The sequence below is a fragment of the Lepus europaeus genome, chromosome 9 (assembly GCF_033115175.1).
Source record: "Lepus europaeus isolate LE1 chromosome 9, mLepTim1.pri, whole genome shotgun sequence".
Classification (NCBI taxonomy): Eukaryota; Metazoa; Chordata; class Mammalia; order Lagomorpha; family Leporidae; genus Lepus; species Lepus europaeus.
This window is the reverse complement of record NC_084835.1, coordinates 27,118,593-27,137,196: the sequence shown is the minus strand read 5'-3', so window position 1 is coordinate 27,137,196 and position 18,604 is coordinate 27,118,593. Positions and strand designations below refer to the sequence as shown.

Here is an 18,604-nt window from a genome sequence, read left to right as displayed (position 1 = left end):
AAATACCCACTTCTCTCCATGCCCCCCCCTTTTCTTACACCATAAGTTGACCTGTTTCCCATTGCCCTAACTGGGTTTTTGGAAGCCTAGGAAATAGGAACTCATCTCCATGGGATCAAAGGACATGCTCCCCATCGATCCTTTATGATACATAAAACTGGCTGTATTTTTATGGGCCACTAGGATGAACAGAGAGCTGTTGGTGGATGTGTCCAGCCTTTGGGATACTCATAATCATTTACAGCTCATGCCTTGGAAGCTCTGCCTTAAGGAGTGGTCAGTACTGTGAGGCAATGGTGGCTGTAAATCCTAAGCAGAGGCAGAAAGCATGACTTTCTTGGTTTTCATGCTTCATGGTTTTAAAAAAACAGGGATAAGCAGTTGTGGTATTGTTGGTTTATTTTCCTAATTCCTTAAGAAGCTCACTGGTCATTTCATGTGTAAAAATCCTATACTGAGGTTATAATGTCAAAAAAGAGATTACCTGGGACCGGTGCTGTGGCGTAATGTGCTAAGCCTCCGCCTGCAGTACCAGAATCCTATGTGGGTGCCGATTCGAGTCCCAGCTGCTCCTCTTCAGATCCACCTTTCTGCTAGCCTGGGAAAGCATTTGAAGATGTCCCAAGTGCTTGGGCTCCTGTACCCGCATAGGAGACCCGGAAGAAGCTCCTGGCTCCTGGCTTTGGATCTGATCAGCTCAGCTCTGGTCATCTGGGAAGTGAACCAGCACATGGAAGACCTTTCTCTCAGTCTCTCCCTCTCTCTGTAACTCTACCTCTCCATTAAATAAATAAAATTTTTTTAAATAAAAGGAGATTATGGAAGCACTGTCTCTTGTAAGTATCTTTATACTTGACTTAATTTATAAAGTGGTACCAAACTTTAAAATTATAAACTGAAGGCCGGTGCCGTGGCTTAACAGGCTAATCCTCCGCCTTGCAGCGCCGGCACACCGGGTTCTAGTCCCGGTTGGGGCACCGGATTCTATCCCGGTTGCCCCTCTTCCAGGCCAGCTCTCTGCTATGGCCTGGGAAGGCAGTGGAGGATGGCCCAAGTCCTTGGGCCCTGCACCCCATGGGAGACCAGGAGAAGTACCTGGCTCCAGGCTTCGGATCAGCGAGATGCGCCGGCTGCAGCGGCCATTGGAGGGTGAACCAACAGCAAAAAGGAAGACATTTCTCTCTCTCTCTCTCTCTCTATCCACTCTGCCTGTCAAAAAAAAAAAAAAAAAATATATATATATATATATATAAACTGAAGAGCTTACAGAATAGTGTTTTTAAATTGCCTGTCCTAAGTTTTGTTTGTTTTTTTTTTTTTTTTTTTTGGTTGTTTTTTTTTTTTTGACAGGCAGAGTAGACAGTGAGAGAGACAGAAAGGTCTTCCTTTGCGGTTGGTTCACCCCCCAATGGCCGCTGCAGCCAGCACACTGTGGCCCGTGCACCACGCTGATCCAAAGCCAGGAGCCAGGTGCTTCTCCTGGTCTCCCATGTGGGTGCAGGGCCCAAGGACTTGGACCATCCCCCACTGCACTCCCGGGCCACAGCAGAGAGCTGGACTGGAAGAGGAGCAACCGGGACAGAATCCGGCGCCCCGAACGGGACTAGAACCCGGGGTGCTGGCGCCACAGGTGGAGGATTAGCCTAGTGAGCCACGGCGCTTACCGGTGGTAAAATTTATAAAATTTCCCAGATTAGTGACAAAGATCTCCTACACTAGAAAAAGAAATAAGAAAATGGGCTTTGAATACAATCAAGATCTGCAATATGTAATGCTTTCAAGCATACAGGCTATTGATAAATAAGTTTAAGTCTGTCCTGGCTGGTGCAAAAAAAAATGATTCTGCTGTGAGAAATCATTCCCTTTAAGACAGGAATAGGCCTAGTAGCTCTGTCAACACCAAAAGGTTTGGTAAGAGTGAGAAGACAAAGACTGATTTTGGTAGGCTGCAAACCCTTAGGCAGGGAGATGATGCTGTGTGCATATAAGTAAGGTTGAGAAATATGATATGGTCACCTTACCTATTCAGCCAAAAAAAGCACCCTTCTCACAGTATCACTGAACACTAAGGTTGTAGTAAAAGAGCTCAGTTTTTAAAATTTAAATACTAACATCTACTTGTTTATTAAACACAAATTAGAAGACTTAGGACTTAAAACCATCCCCTAATAAAGCTTTTTTTATCAGACCCTGTTTTCTGCTCAGCACCATACCAAGAAAATCTCTAGCTTTCTCTAGTCCTTTTAGAAAGATCTAAATAATAAATGAAAAAAAGCTATAACGTATGCAGGAAAATTATCCCCAGCTCTGTTTTTGTGACTTTTCACAGCATCTCTAGAGGGCTCAAAAGATTTTACAAAGGATTCAAATTAATGTGGATTTTCTGGATCTTGTGTGTGCCATTTACCTCTCAGAAAGAAAGCAAAGTGAAGTCTACCATCAGGTCACAGTAGTTCGCTGGGTCTTCTGCAGGGCTCTTCAGGAAAGTCAAAAACTCTTCCTGTCAACTTTTTAAAATTCCTCAGTATTAACAGAATCCAAATACTGTGCATTTTTATCAATAGCAATATTTTTTCTATTTTCAAAAGAAAAGAGCCTTCTTTTTAAAAAAAAATTTTATCTTATTTATTTGCAAGTCAGAGTTACACAGAGAGAGGAGATGCAAAGAGAGAGAAGAGAGGTCTTCCATCCGTTGGTTCATTCCCCAGATGGCTGCAATGGCCAGAGCTGCGCCAATCCGAAGCCAGGAGCCAGGAGCTTCCTCTGGGTCTCCCACATGGGTGCAGGAGCCCAAGAACCTGGGCCATCCTCTTCTGCTATCCCAGGCCACAGCAGAGAGCTGGATCAGAAGAGGAGCAGCCAGGACTAGAACCGGAGTCCATATGGGATGCCAGTGCTTCAGGCCAGGGCCTTAACCCGCTGCGCCATAGCACCGGCCCCAAGAGCCTTCATTTGAAAACAATGGGAAACATTTGATTTTCGAGCTTCCTACCTGCATCTTGGCATTGTTCATGGAAGTATAGTCTGAGGGTAATCAAATGTCTGCCATACCCCTCGGTCTCCAGGGACTTGCCCACACAGCATGACTTACCAAGGACATCTGTCAGCAGTCACCACACATGATAGGTATCCATTTAGTAGTTTGCTTTCATCTTGAGAGAAGCCCTATATTAAGCAGGGTTCCATCATTGTTTGCCACAGCAGAATGATACTGTATTGCCAGCAACTTAAACTCTCAGTGGTGTCTTAAGGGACAGTTATTTCAGAATGTTTCAGGGGGCCAGCACTGTGGTAGTGGGCTAAGCCTCTTTTTGCTGCACGGCATCCCATCTGAGTGCCAGTTCAGGTCCCGGCTGCTCCTCTTCTGATCCAGCTATGTGCTATGGCCTGGGAAAACAGTAACAGTCTGTACCCAGGTGGGAAACCCTGAGGAAGCTCCTGGCTCCTGGGGTCAGATTTGATCGGCTCAGCTCCAGCCATCTGGGGAGTGAACCAGCAGATGGAAGACCTTTCTTTCTATCTCTCCCTCTCTCTCTATGTAACTCTGCCTCTCAAATAAATCGATAAATCTTTTTTAAAAATTACTATCATTAAAAAAAAAATGTTTCAGCAAGTGAATGGCTGGCAGCATGTGCTGGGCCTTTGCGTTTCCCTTCTCTTGAGGGAAGAATACTTAGCTTTGGTTTGGAGACAAGGTCCTCTACAGTTCTGGCTATCTAGAGAACTTGTCTGTCTTTCCTCATGAGTGACAGTGACAGGCTTAGTGGCAGCGACCTGGGCCTTCTTGCCAGTTGCATGCATGAGCATCTGATAGGTTGGCAGGCAGAGCTGATTCTTGGATGCGTGTCTGAACCTCTACAGGTCTGTTTCTGGCAGAATCGAGTGTGACTCTTAGCCTTTACCCATTAAGCTATCATTATGGCTCCCTTATCTTTATTTCTTCTGCAAACATGCCTTTGAAAGTACTTGGCTTTTTTTTTTTTTTTTTTTTTTGGCAGGTTATTTGATAATGTACAAGAGTAGAAGGCATTCAGCTTGTTTCTAAATTACATTGTATTTCTTCAAAGGGAAAGAGACTTAAGGGAGGGTTTGTCCTAATGAATTGGTAGTTCTGCTGGACTTTGATTATCAATATAAATTTTTCCCTAGGAGTTCGATGCAGAATCCCCTGTGAAAACATACTTAATTGCGTGGGCTAACCAGAAAAGTGTGTTATTCTGGTGAGCCTGGTGTAATTGCATATCATAAACTTATTCTCACCACTATAATTTATATGACTGTGTATAGACTGTATAGTTCGTTAGGAAAAAAACAAATCTTTTGTATTTGGACTTTGATGGTTTGGGTTTTCTTTGGCCAAGGTTGGAAGAGGTATATTTAAAGAAAGCTGGTTGTGTGTGATTGCCATATATGGAATCTTTTCAAAGCCCTGATCTGATTTACTCTGTGTTGGTGCAAGTCTCAACTACTAAGAGACTAATAGATAAAGAGGCAGTAGATAATGCCTAATGATTATCTCCTCCATAACAAGGCTGTTTCTGTGTTCCTTCCACTGTGATGTCAAAACTGAGTTAATTTGTTGCCTTAGATTATGTAAAGCATTGCAAAATTTCTTAGGATTCTGATTGAAGCGCTGGTAGTACTTTGAAATTCTGTGAACAAAGAGGTACTATAAAAATGAATTCCAAACAGGGCAAATTGTTCACACCAGGCTGAATGCTTTAGAAACTGATCAACCTGGGCTGACCTCATATAGTGCAGGACGCTTGGCAAAACATAGGGTTCAAGGGTTTAGGGCGGTTGTTAGTGTGATTGGAGGCTTCTCCTGCCAGAGAAGGGTAGGAAAAATACTTCATGATCTACATTCCTTAAAATGAAGCTGTTCATTCACTTTGTGTGTCAAAAAAGTGTTTTTAAATTTTTATTTGTTTATTTGAGAGACAGAGAGAGTGCCCATCCTCAGTAGCCAGAAACTGGGAACTCAATCCAGGTCTCCCCATGTGTTTGGCGGAGACCCAATACTTGGGCCATCACTTCTGATTCCCAAGAAAACTCAAATTGGGCATAGAGCCAGGACTTGAACCTAGGCACTCCAATATAGGACGAGACTTCCCCACCAGTACCTTAACCACCAGGCTGGACTACCACCCCTCAGTAATATTTTAATTCAACCTATGACATCAACAGAAAATCTAATCAGATTTTTATTTCTGCTGAGAAAGGAACTTTTAAAGTTGTGATTTGCCATAGAGTCTTTTATGGACTGAAAGCCTTAATTCATGGTGACAATAATTTGCAATTAAAATAGCTTATTAGTAGTGGCTTTCTAAAATGAAAGATGGCCCAAATCCCTGGGTCTCTGCTCCCATGTAAGAGACCCAGATAAAGCTCCTGGCTTCAGCCTGGCCCAGCCCTGACCATTGCAGTTATTTGGTGAGGGAACCAGTAGGTGAAAGATTTTCTCTCTCTCTCTCTCTCTCTCTCTCTACCTCTCTACCTCTCTACCTCTCTACCTCTCCTTCTCTGTAGCTTTTGACTTTCAAATAAGTAAATAAATCTTTAAAAAAATTCGGGGATAATGACATTTTAAAAAAATCATAGTGGATTGCAACTTAATTGTAAAACTATAAATCATTCAAGAAAAATGTTGGAAGTGGAACTAAGAAAAGAGATTTGACACCAAAAGCATCTTCAATAAAAAAAAAATTGATAAATTAGACTTTGAAAATTTAAAACTTCTGGGGCAGACATTTGGCGCAGCAGTTAAGACACTACAAAGGATGGCCACATCCTGTATCAGAGTGCCTAGTTCAAGTCTTTTTTTTTTTTTTTTTTTTTAGATTTTTTTTTTTTTTTAATTTATTTGAAAGGCAGAGTTTCAGAGAGAGATCTTCCATCAAGTGGTTCACTCCCCAAATTGCCGCAATGGCCAGGGCTGTGCCAGCCTGAAGCCAGGAGCCTGGAGCAGTTTCTGCATCTCCCATATAGGTGGCAGGAACCCAGGCATTTGGGCCATCTTCCACTGTTTTCCCAGGCACGTTATCAGGGAGCTGAATTAGAAGTGGGGCAGCCGGGTATGGAACTGGTACCCACAGGATGTCAGCACAGCAGGTACCAGCTTAACTAACCACTACGCAGTGCCGAGCCAGTTCAAATTTTGGCTCTACTTCCTATCCACCTTTCTGCTAGTATGCACACTTCGAGGCAGCAAATGACGGTTCAAGTACCTGGGTTCCTGCCATTCATGTGGGAGACATGGATTGAGTTCTAACCTGGATTTTATCTGGCCCCAAACTATCTACTGCAGGCATTTGGGGAGTGAACAAGAGGATGAAAGATCTATTTATCCCTCTACCTCCTTCCCTCCCTCTCTCTTTCCCTCTCTTCACAGTTCCTTTCAAAGAAATCAAAATAAGTAATTTTTTTTTTTATCAAAAACTTTCCCTCTAACAGGACTAGACAAACTACAGACTTGGGGGAAATTTTTTTTTTTTATTTATTTGAAAAATTTTTTTTTTAATTTATTTATTTGAAAGTCAGAGTTACACAGAGAGAGAGGTCTTCCATCCACTGGTTCACTCCCCAATTGGCCACAACAGCTGGAGCTGCGCCGATCCAAAGTCAGGAGCCAGGAGCTTTTTCCGGGTCTCCCACACAGGTGCAGGGTCCCAAGGACTTGAACCATCTTCTACTGCTCTCCCAGGCCATAGCAGAGAACTGGATTGGAAGTGGAGCAGCCAGGACTTGACCTAGCACCCATATGGGATGCTGGCACTGCAGGTGGCGACTTTACTTGCTACACCACAGCACTGGCCCCGGGGAAAATAGTTTTAAAACATATCCATCAGAGGACTAGTATCTAAAACTCAACAGTAAAACAAAAAAAAATCTAATTGGGAGAGGCAAAAGACAGGTATTGACACTAAAGAAGATATGTTGGCAAGGCTGGCACTGTGGCATAGCAGGTAAAGCTACCGCTTGCACTACCAGCATTCTGTAGGGTCACTGATTCGAGTCCCGGCTCCTCCATTTCCAATCCAGCTCTCTGCTATGGCCTCGGAAAGCAGTAGAAGATGGCCCAAGTCCTTGGGCCCCTGCACCCACGTGGGAGACCTAGAGGAAACTCCTGGATCCCAGCTCCTGGCTTCGGATCAGGGAAGCTCCAGCAGTTGCGGCCATGTGGAGAATGAACCAGTGGATGGAAGACCTATCTCTCTGCCTCTGCCTCTGTAACTCTGCCTTTCAAATAAATAAATAAATATTATTTAAAACTTTAAAAAAAGAAGATACATTGACAAAGTCCCCCTCAATGAGGTATCACATTAAATCAGCATTAAAAATAGTGACAAAACATACAAGCCTATAGAAACCAAAATACTCATAGATTAATTGTAGGAAAGTGAAATTGCTCAGCCACACTGGATGACACGTTAACAGTTTTTCATTAAACTAAACACACAATTGCCGTCGAACTGTATTCTCGGGCATTTAACCCAGAAAAAGGAAAATTTATATTCACATACAAATTCTGTGTAGGGGCCAGCTGTGGCACAGCAGGTTAAGCTGCCACCTGTGTCCCATGTGGACACTGGTTGGATTCCTGGGTGCTCCATTTTGGATGCAGCTCCCTGCTAATATGCCTAGGAAAGCAGTGGATGATGGCCCGCATACTTGGACCCCGCCATCAAAAGGGAGACCCAGATGAGGCTCCTGGCTTTTTGTGGCCATTTAGGAAATAAACAGGTGGATGGAAGATCTCTGTCTGTCACCCTCTCCCCCAACTCCTTACTTTCTATCTGTTTAAAACAAAAACTGTGAAACTCTTCATGGCAGCTTTATGCATAATGGCCCAAAACTGGAAACACCCCCAGATATTCTTAGCTGGATGATAGTTAAACTGGTATTTCCAAAGGGTGGAAAACTGGGTAAAAAAGAGAAATTCTTGATACAGGGCACAACTAGGATGAGCAGGGAGTTCTCTAGATAATTTTGCTGAATCAGAAAAGTCAGTCTTATAAGGTTGCTTTCTGTATGATTCCATTATATACAATATCTTCAAGTGACGGTAATGTACAATGACGAACAGATTAGTGTTTACCGGAGGGAACCAAGGAAGGTGGATGCAGCTATAAAAGGTCACCAGGGATTCTTGTGGCCAAGGAAATGTTTTGTATCTTGACTAATCAATTTCTGTTTCCTGGCTTATAATAGGAGAGTGTAGTTTTGTGAAATGTTACCATTGAGGGAGACAACCTTGAAAGGACACAGAGACCTGTTTTTCACAATAGCATGTGAAGATACATTTGTTTCAAAAATAAAACCTTTGATTTTGGGGGGCCGATGCTGTGGCTTAGCGAGTAAAGCCGCCACCTGTAGCGCCTGCATCCCATATGGGTGCCGGTTCGAGTCCCAGCTGCTCCACTTCCTATCCAGCTCTCTGCTATGGTCTGGGAGAGCAGTAGAACATGGCCCAAGTCCTTGGGAGCCTGCACCCACGTGGGAGACCCAGAAGAAGCTCCTGGCTTCGGATCGGCACAGCTCCAGCCATTGCAGCCAGTTAGGGAGTGAACCAATGGATGGAAAACCTCTGTCTCTGCCTCTCCTTCTCTTTCTGTGTAACTCGGACTTTCAAATAAATAAATAAATCTTTTAAAAAATAAAACTTTGATTTTTAAAAAGGAGGTAGTGATACCTGTCCTTCTAATGTCATAGTTGTAAGTATCACAGGAGGTACAAGTTGCAATGAGCTTTGAGTGTCATGGTGGGTGTACATGGTAGCAGTGAGCTTTACCCATCCTTGTGTTTAACTTACATATTTAGTACTTGTGCTCTATCTTATCCAACAAGTATTTATAGTAGTTTCTCTGTACTGTTATCTTTAAAAATAAAGTTAATTTATCCTCAGGGTAAGCATTTGGCATAGCAGTAAAGATGTTGGCTTTCCTGCAACCCATATCAGAGTACCTGATTTGAGCCCTGGCTCCTCCAATTCCTATCCAGCTTCCTGCTAATGTGCACCCTGGGAGGCAGCAGATGATGGCTCAAGTCCTTCCATTCCTGTCACCAACGTGGGAGACCCAGACTGAGTTCCGAACTCCTGACTTGGGCCTGAGTCAGCTCTGGCTCTGGGCATTTGGGGAGTGAGCCAGTGGATGGAAGAACTCTGTCCATGCGCTCAATCTCTCTGCCTTTCAGATAAATTAGTGGTTTTTGTTTGTTTGTTTGTTTTTGTTTTTTCATTTATTAAACTTTTATTTAATGAATATAAATTTCCAAAGTACAGCTTATGGGTTACAATGGCTTCCCCCTCCCATAACTTCCCTCCCACCCGCAACCCTCCCCTTTCCTGCTCCCTCTCCCCTTCCATTCACATTAGTTTTTTAACTTATTTTTATTTATTTATTTATTTTTTATTTTTTGACAGGCAGAGTGGATAGTGAGAGAGAGAGACAGAGAGAAAGGTCTTCCTTTTTGCCATTGGTTCACCCTCCAATGGCCGCCGCGGTAGGTGCGCTGCAGCCGGCGCACCGCGCTGATCCCAAGACAGGTGCTTCTCCTGGTCTCCCATGGGGTGCAGGGCCCAAGCACTTGGGCCATCCTCCACTGCACTCCCTGGCCACAGCAGAGAGCTGGCCTGGAAGAGGGGCAACCGGGACAGGATCGGTGCCCCGACCGGGACTAGAACCCGGTGTGCCGGCGCCGCAAGGCGGAGGATTAGCCTGTTAAGCCACGGCGCCGGCCACACATTAGTTTTTTAAGCTCATTTATCATGCAAACAAAATTTTTAGTGCTTTTTTTGTGTTAATCACTATACTAGGAATAAAAACAATAGTAAAAGAAGTGTGACTGAGCAAGGCTATTTCATAAATCAGCAGTTGATTATAGGTTGGATCTGTAATGAAAAAGACAAAGCTCTTAAATCAGTTGGCTCACTCCCCTAAATAGCTGCAATCGCTAGGACTAGGCTAGTCCAAAGCCAGGAGCCAGGAACTTCATCTGGGCTCCCACATGACTAGCAGGAGCCCATGTACTCGGGCCATCATCTGCTGCCTTTCTAAGTGGTTAGTAGGGAGTTGAATATGAAGTGGAACAGCAGGGATTGAAACTGACATTCATCACAAGATGCTAACATAGCAAACAGTGGTAACTCTGTGCCACAACACCTGCCTCTCAATTCTATGTTTTTAAGTTTAAAGAGACTCAAAGATTCTAGGGTTTGGTTAGTTAGTGAACTTAGTTTTCAATAATTAAGATCAATTTGGGAGGGCTGGCACTGTGGCATAGCAGGTAAAGCCGCCATCTGCAGCACTAGCATCCCATACGGGTGCCAGATCTAGACCCGGCTGTTCCACTTCCAACCCAGCTCTCTGCTATGGCCTGGGAAAGCAGTAGACGATGGCCCAAGTGCTTGGGCACCTGTACCCACATGGGAGGCCTGAAAGAAGCTCCTGACTTTGGATTAGCCCAGCTCTGGCCATCACAGCCATCTGGGGCCAGTGGATGGAAGTGGACTGAAGATCTCTCTCTCTCTGCCTCTGCCTCTCTGTAACTCTGCCTTGCAAATAAATAAATCTTTACGAAAGAAAAAATCCAATTTGGCATGCATCTTAGAATCAGTATTGAATCTTAATTGTCAGCCTTCTTTCTTTCTTCCTTTCATTTATTTATGTATTTATTTGATGTGAAAGACAAACAGAAAAAGAGATCTTCCATCCTCTGGCTCACTCCCCAAAATGGCTTCCATTGCTGGGGCTGTACTAGGTCAAAGCCAGGAGCCCACAACTCCTTCGGGGTTTCCCGCATGGGTAACAGAGTTCCAAGAATTTTGGCCTTCTTGTGCTGGTTTCCCACGCACATTTGCATGGGGTTGAATCAGAAGCAGAGCAGCTGGGACTCAAACTAGCACTCCAACAGCATGTCACAAGCGGCAGCTTCAGCTGCTCCACCACAGTACCATGCTCTCTTTTCTTTCTTGGTAATACATATATAATGATACAACCTTACACTAATTCAGGATCAGTGAGATCTAATAACATCTAAAACCAAATATTTCTTGGAATTTTCATCTGAATGGGTTTTTTTGTCCTGATTTGTTAAGCAGGGTTTTGAGGGAAAGTTTTTTTGGAGAGTCTGTTGGGACAATCAGTGACATTCCATGCTGATGATAGTAAGTATTTACATATACCCAAATATTGAAACCTCATTTTCTCTCATCCTTTTTTTCCTCTTTGTTTTTCAAGTGTCAATATACAGTATCTGGTTTTATGACAAGAATGACTGTCACCGCATAGCAAAACTCATGGCTGAGTAAGTATTTCCCTTAACTACATAGACTGAATTAATGGTATACAGCAGATAGAAAATGGCTCTCCTTCCCACCTCTCTTTGTTACTAAAGTCTGCTAACTCATATGTTTCCCTCAAGTTTCCTTTTTATTGCCAAACATTTGAAAAAGGCAGCAAAGCTTAAATTTAAAATTACCTATAATCGTGCTACCCTGGATATTAGCATTTTAATCTGTTTCTTTCCAGTTTTCCTTTCTATTATTTGTATATTAGGTTTATGCTTGTGATTATTTTTTCCACAAATTGGATGATATTATATGTCCTGCTTTTCATGTCATCAGCATTTTCTGGAACATTTAATTTTCCTCTGTAGTATTTATGATGGCTGTGTTGTATATAGTCCTACAGACAGAGCATAATTTAACTAGAAACTTTAATGTTGAACGTATAGCTTAGGGTTGCCCAACTGCTTAGTTCTGGAGGTTATCATTGTCATCACACACACATACAGCCTAACCACCATTTACAAAGTGGCTCTGATTTAGTTCTGTGCAGATCTCACTATAATGAAGGTCTGTAGTTGGTAGTCTGACAGAGAACTCCCGCACATGGCCGTGTTTAATTCCTTTAAGTGAACTTGTTCCTGACGCAGACTAAATAGTACCTCATTGTCCTTTCTCCAACTAGCTCATAGAAGCTACCATTTGTGTCCACATAGCTGGATAGCCAAACCAGACCATGGTAGCATAAGACACTGTGGTGTAGGCAGGGCCTGTGGGGCTACAGAGCCTCTGGAGAGAGTGCTCCAGTGGGCAGCGTTTCTGCTGCTGCTTTTCAGTTGTAATAGTCTATTTTTAAGTTAATTCTCATAGAGGTATAAATAATTAACTCCCAAACCTCAATTCCAGGTATACATGCATTTTTAAAGAAAGTAGGCATAGCTAAAGCCAAGTGATAATCGGGGACAAATAACATCCTGCTTGGGTGTTTCTCAGCTTCCTGCCTACTGTCTGTTCTGGCTGCGAGTTCCTGGAGCGAAGAGCCGGCCCTGAGGACATTGCTCCCTCTGGACGTACAGTTACTCATATTTGAAAACACTTTATTTTTAGAACATCTCTTCTCTAAAAATGATAAAACTTTTTTCAACAAAACCATTTATTTGACTGTCTTTTTTGTTTTGTTTTGTTTTGAAAGTGGTAGCACAGGTAGCTTACTTTGGTTACTTTATGAAATATAGGTTTGTTGATTCATGGATATCAAAAATGTAGAATATTTTTCTTAAACATCTAGACTTTGGAATGTGTTCATTTAAAGACACTTTCTACTGTAAATAAAAACAGTTGAGTGAGAGAATCTGGCTGTTTTAGCTCTAACATCTCTTGAGAGATTGCCCATTTTTCTCCATCAAGGTAAATGGTACCGTTAATGCACAATGGTAGATGAAACTGAAAACTGAAGACCTAGCTGGAAGTAGAGGGTTGGACCAGAAATAAGATGAGGAAGTACAAACAGGAAGCAAGGGGTTGCAGAAGAACATTCTTGGTTCTTACACCGGAGATGCCCATAAGAGGGACTTTGTTTAAATTTTCATGTGTTTGACTAAGAAGCAGGGCAGTATGGAGAGCGATTAAATGCCTCCATTAAAGTGTGGATAGTGAGTTTTTCAGTGTCTGCCCTATTTATGGCTGACAAGAATGCCTTATGTTACCATGAACTCTGTTGTAGATGCCCTTTTGGTTACCAAGGATAAAAGACCATCTTTCTTTGCTCTAACTCTGCCTCCATATGCCTCTGATTATTACATAATTCAGAATTATACTCACTAGAAATACTGGTAAAACTCTTCTTGGCATACTGTCTATCAAAATAAATGTGTGTCAGTGTCCTATCAAATACAGTTCCTCCCATCACCTTTTTGATGGCCACCCTATAAAAAAAATTCTGAAAGATATTTATAAAGCTGAAAAGCTGTGTAGGAAACCGATTAAGCTTCCAGACCTGTACTCCATCAAAATTGGGATATTATCTGGGTGTGTGGCAAAGCTGAAAACCCATGAAACTTGAAAGATGCTGACTGTCTTAAAGAAGAAATGCAGTCTGTCAGAAGCTGGTTTTAACAGTTAAAAGCTTGTTGGATTATTTACCCACATAGATGGTTGAAAATTTGGACAACTTACAGGAGTGAACTTTATTGCTGACCTCACAGTCATAGGGGCTTATTCTGGTGTTCGGGAGGAAGGGAGAGAAGCAGGAACACTATTCATAAACTTTGAATTGGAAGCAGTTGCAAAGTCAGGCTTCCTTTCTGTTTAGTGCATTGCCACTCCTGCAAGCTTCTGCGTGTAGCAGTGGCGTTGTAAGACGACATACAACAAGTTTTGCAAGTTAGCAGTGGTAATTATTCTAAATGTTCTTTTGAACCAGAATCACAGAGTGTGCCTTGGTCAGGGAGAGTTGAGTACCAGCATGGTCAGAGGTGGGTGGAAATCAGCTATGTGACATCCTTTAGGAAGGTAGATTCAGGCTGGTGTGGCTTGTCAGTAAGTCATGTTTGGCCAATTTTCTTTCACTCTCCCATGAAGCCCGTTTGTTTTAAATATGACCATCTTATCCAGAACTATGAGAATCTAGATAGAGAAACTACACATTACTGTAAAGCAGCATTCCCCAAATAGGAATTCTACCTTAGGAAGATTCTGTGGTCAAAATTTTGGAAAATGTGCCAGTCCAAGTTATTGGACAGACAATTGTAAAGCCATGAACTTGGGGCCGGCACCGTGGCTCACTTGGTAAATCCTCCACCTGCAGGGCCGGCATCCCATATGGGCGCTGGGTTCTAGTCCCAGTTGCTCCTCTTCCAGACCAGCTTTCTGCTGTGGCTCAGGAAGGCAGTGGAGGATGGCCCAAGTGCTTGAGCCCTGCACCCACATGGGCGACCAGGAAGAAGTACCTGGCTCCTGGCTTCGGATTGGCGCAGCGCGCCGGCCGTAACAGCCATTTGGGGGGTGAACCAACGGAAGGAAGACCTTTCTCTCTGTCTCTCTCACTGTCCAATTCTGCCTGTCAAATAAAAAAAAAAAAAAAGAAAGCCGTGAACTGACAGTGAGGAGCCCAGCCCTTGCAGCCCATTCTCCTATTCCTCTTCTTCCATGCAATCCTTCACTACTGAAATATTTTGTTGCCTGCTGTCACGAATGTCTAGAAACTTCTCAGTTAATAAAGTTACCAAAATTCTGTACCATAAAATCCCATGGAAGGTGTGCCTGTTTATTATGGTTGGGACCAAAAACTGAATGAATCTTTTTAAAAAAAAAGTTTTAATTTCCATGTTAAGAAGATTAGGGAAGACCTGTTGTTTGCTTTTATTATCATTAATGTTCAAAGGTTGACCAAGACATCTATTTCAAGAAGTGAATCTTCCTCTTGCTAGCCTAAGGACAGTACAAACTTTTCCACTATGGGTTGCTCAACAGTGTGGCTATACCTGTGTGTTGGCATTGTCCAGTTTCAAATGTGTTTTATAAGCTAGGTTGACTGATTTTGACATATTTCTAGGAAAAAAAGGACACACTTTCACAGAATTTTTGACATATGTGTCTCCACCAACTCTAGGAAGGAATTCTGTGTTTTTGTCTTTTTTGGACAGGCAGAGTGGATAGAGAGAGAGACAGAGAGAAAGGTCTTCCTTTTCCATTGTTTCACCCCACAATGGCTACTGTGGCCGGCGCACTGCGCTGATCCGAAGCCAGGAGCCAGGTGCTTCCTCCTGGTCTCCCATGCAGGTGCAGGACCCAAGCACGTGGGCCATCCTCCACTGCACTCCCGGGCCACAGCAGAGAACTGGGCTGGAAGAGGGGCAACCGGAACAGAATCCGGCGCCCCGACCGGGACTAGAACCCGGTGTGCCGGCGCCGCAGGCAGAGGATTAACCTATTGAGCCGCAGCGCCGGCCTTTTTTTTTTTTTTTTTTTTTTTTTAATTTGTTTATATATTTGAAAGGCAGAGTTACGGAAAGAGGGAGAATGGAATGAAGAGAGAAATCCTTCATCCACTGGTTCACTCCTCAAATGGCCACAATGGCCAAAGCTGAGCCCATCTGAAAGTCAGGAGCCAGGAACTTCTTCTGGGTCTCCCATGTGGGTGCAGGGGCCCAAGGACTTGGGCCATCCTCCACTGTTTTCCCAGGCCATCAGCAGGGAGCTGGATCAGAAGTGGAGCAGCCAGGACTTGAACCAGTGTTCATATGGGATGCCTACCTTGTAAGCATTAGATTTACTCACTATGCCACAGCACTGGCCCCTGTGTTTTTGTCTTTTAAAGGTGAAATATATTGGTTGGCAGTGTAGTGAACAAGTAAAAATTATATTTTCTCGGAATGAAATGACCGAGGCTGTGTATTGATGTGCTGGGAGGATACAGGCATCATGTGACCCTGTTAGCATACCCTTGGAAGATGGACAGCAAAAGACTTCTTGGGTCAGATTGTGTCTAAAGAGGCTTTTCTAAAATCCAGCTCTCCTCCTCTAGCGTGGTAGAAGAGGAGACAAGGCGATCGCAACAAGCTGCTCGGGATAAACAGAGTCCCAACCAGGCCAATGGCTGCAGCGACCACCGGCCCATCGACATCCTGGAGATGCTGAGCAGAGCCAAGGATGAGTACGAGAGGGTAAGGTTCTCTGGGTGTGGACCAGGGAAGAATCTTCTGGTTCACTCCCCAAATGGCCACAATAGCCAGGGCTAGTCCAGGCCAAATCCAGGAGCCTGGAATTCCATCCAGGTCTCCCACTTGTGTGACAGGGGCCCAAGAGCTTGGGCCATCTTCCACTGCTTTTGCAAGCACATAGCAGGAAGCTGAATTTTAAGCAGGGCAGTGCAGATTCAAACTGGCGCTCATATGGGATGCCAACAGCCCGAAATGTCAGACTTTTGTGGGAGGGGCATTTATAATAATTATTTTTTAAAGATTTCTTGATTTATTTGAAAGTCAGAGTTACACAGAGAGAGGAGAGAAAGAGAGAGAGAGGTCTTCCATCTGCTGGTTCACTCCCCAGTTGACCACAACAGCCGGAGCTGTACCGATCCGAAGCCAGGAGCCAGGAGCTTCTGGGTCTCCCATGCGGGTGCAGGGGCCCAAGGACTTGGGCCATCTTCTACTGCTTTCCCAGGCCATAGCAGAGAGCTGGATCAAAAGTGGAGCAGCCATGTCTCAAACTGGCACCCATGTGAGATGCTGGCGCTTCAGGCCAGGGCGTTAACCCACTGCACCACAGCACCGGCCCCCATTTATAATGATTAAAGATAGTTTAAAAAATTAAAATTCTTGGGGACTGGCACTGTGGCATAGCAGGTAAAGCTACCGCCTACAGTGCTGGCATCCTATATGGTGCCAGTTTGAGACCTGGCTACTGCACTTCCAATCCAGCTCTCTGCTAAGGCCTGGGAAAGCAGTAGAAGATGGCCCAAGTGCTTGGGCCCCTGTACCCGTGTCGAAAGAAGTTCCTGTCTCCTGGCTTCAGATCAGCCGAGCTTTAGCCTCTGCAGCCATTTGGGGAGTGAACCAGCAAACAGGAGACAACCCCCACCCCCCATAGCTCTGCCTTTCAAATAAATAAATCTTAAAAAAAAACCTAAAACTCTCCAATAAGCACCTTCATAACTGGTACACTTTGAGTTGTTTCTTGCCACAGAATATAACCCTGGGTTTGGGTGGAATTTAATTCCATCACCCAGCCACCCAGCATAATCACTGAAAATACTTTGTTATTTGAGAGGTAGAGTTACAGACAGTGAGAGGGAGAGACAGAGAGAGGTCTTCTGTCCGTTGGTTCACTCCCCCGATGGCCGCAACAGCCGGAGCTGCATCGACCCGAAGCCAGGAGCCAGGTACTTCTTCCCAGTCTCCCATAAATGATAGCGTAGATTTCTCTTTCTATTCTAATAGGAACACTTTGTAGCTAAATCTTCATGTACAGCATTAATTTTTTCCTTCAGATGAATTTCTTGACTTGGTAAATTAAAGGATTTTGACAATCGTAAGATTTATACCATGTATTATAAAAATTACTACCAGCAGATCTGGCTGTGATTGTCTAGTCCCCTCGTCCTAGTAGTCATTAACAAAATGAACCATCAAGAAAAGCCCTACACAAGTATCGAAAAAACATGAAGTTCTCAATACCTTACATTAAAGTACAACATATCATAAACAGTCTATGCAGCTTATGTTCGAGTATTGCAAACTCAAGTGCCCCAAGAGCCAGGTGAGCAGTGGCAGTGGGTAAAGTAGGCCAGAGAGCCACTTCCCTGACAGCGATCATTTGCAGCGAAGTCCCAGCCAGTTAATGCCGAATGACCTGGTGCTGCCAGATAGTTTCTGCAAATGACAAATCTGGATTTTTTTTTTCTTTTTTTTAAAGGGAGACTCCAGCTTCCTATGTGTTTCTGAACATTTGCACTTTGTGTTTTAAGGATTTGCTGTGAACAATGTTTATGTTTTCTGTAATATAATTCAATTCCAAGCATTCCCAGTAGTGAGATTGGTGGCTGGTTGATGGTGTTGTTGCACAGAAAGGGATATGGTAGAAGACATTTTGCAAGCTTTTGCAAACAATTTCACCCCTGTGATGTTCTGAAATAATACAAGGATTAAGTCATTTGAATAGGAAAAAAAGTGTAATGCCTTAATTTAACATTTGCCTCTCCTGTAGTAAGCACATGTTTTTATAATATGGTAGCAAGAGAACTAATTGTCCCCAGACTGAACTTTGAAAAGGCTGCTTTTTTAAAAAATCTAATGTCTTGAGTTTTCTAAACGGTTTTTGGTTATATCTTTTGGCATCAGTAATACCAGATACTGGATCACATAGCCCAAATATAAAAAAAACTTAAGTTGTTAAAAATGTATCATTCCATGTCTATCCCAGTGATTATTTTTGAGGTTTCTTTTGAAGAACAAAAATATTTTCAGGGGCCAGCATTATGGCACGTCATGTTAAGCCATCACCTGCAGCTTCCCATATAGGCTGCAGTTTGAGTCCCAGCTGCTCCACTTCCAATTCAGCTCCCTGTAAATGTACCTGCGAAAGCTGCAGAAAATCACCTGAGTGTTTGGGGCCCTGCCACCCACATGGAAGACCTGGATGGAGTTCTAGCTCTTGGTTTCAGCCAGGCTGTTGGGGTCATTTGGGAAGTGAACCAGCAGATGGAAGATTTCTCTCTTTCTCTCTCTCCTCTTCCCTCTTCCTATAATTCTGCCTTTCAAATAAATAAATCTTTGTAACTATATTTTTTCACTTTTAGGGTCCTATGCAAGTTAACAA

General features: G+C 43.5%; 1 protein-coding gene across 1 annotated transcript in view; it reads left to right on the top strand.

Moving 5' to 3' along the window:
• The window catches only part of DCP1A (decapping mRNA 1A), a 58,053-nt gene that overhangs the window by 16,951 nt on the left and 22,498 nt on the right, over positions 1–18,604 (top strand). Inside the window, exons 4-5 of the mRNA XM_062201097.1 lie at positions 11,241–11,307; positions 15,813–15,951. Of these exons, the coding sequence (XP_062057081.1) occupies positions 11,241–11,307; positions 15,813–15,951 (206 nt within the window). The remainder of the gene's footprint in view (positions 1–11,240; positions 11,308–15,812; positions 15,952–18,604) is intronic.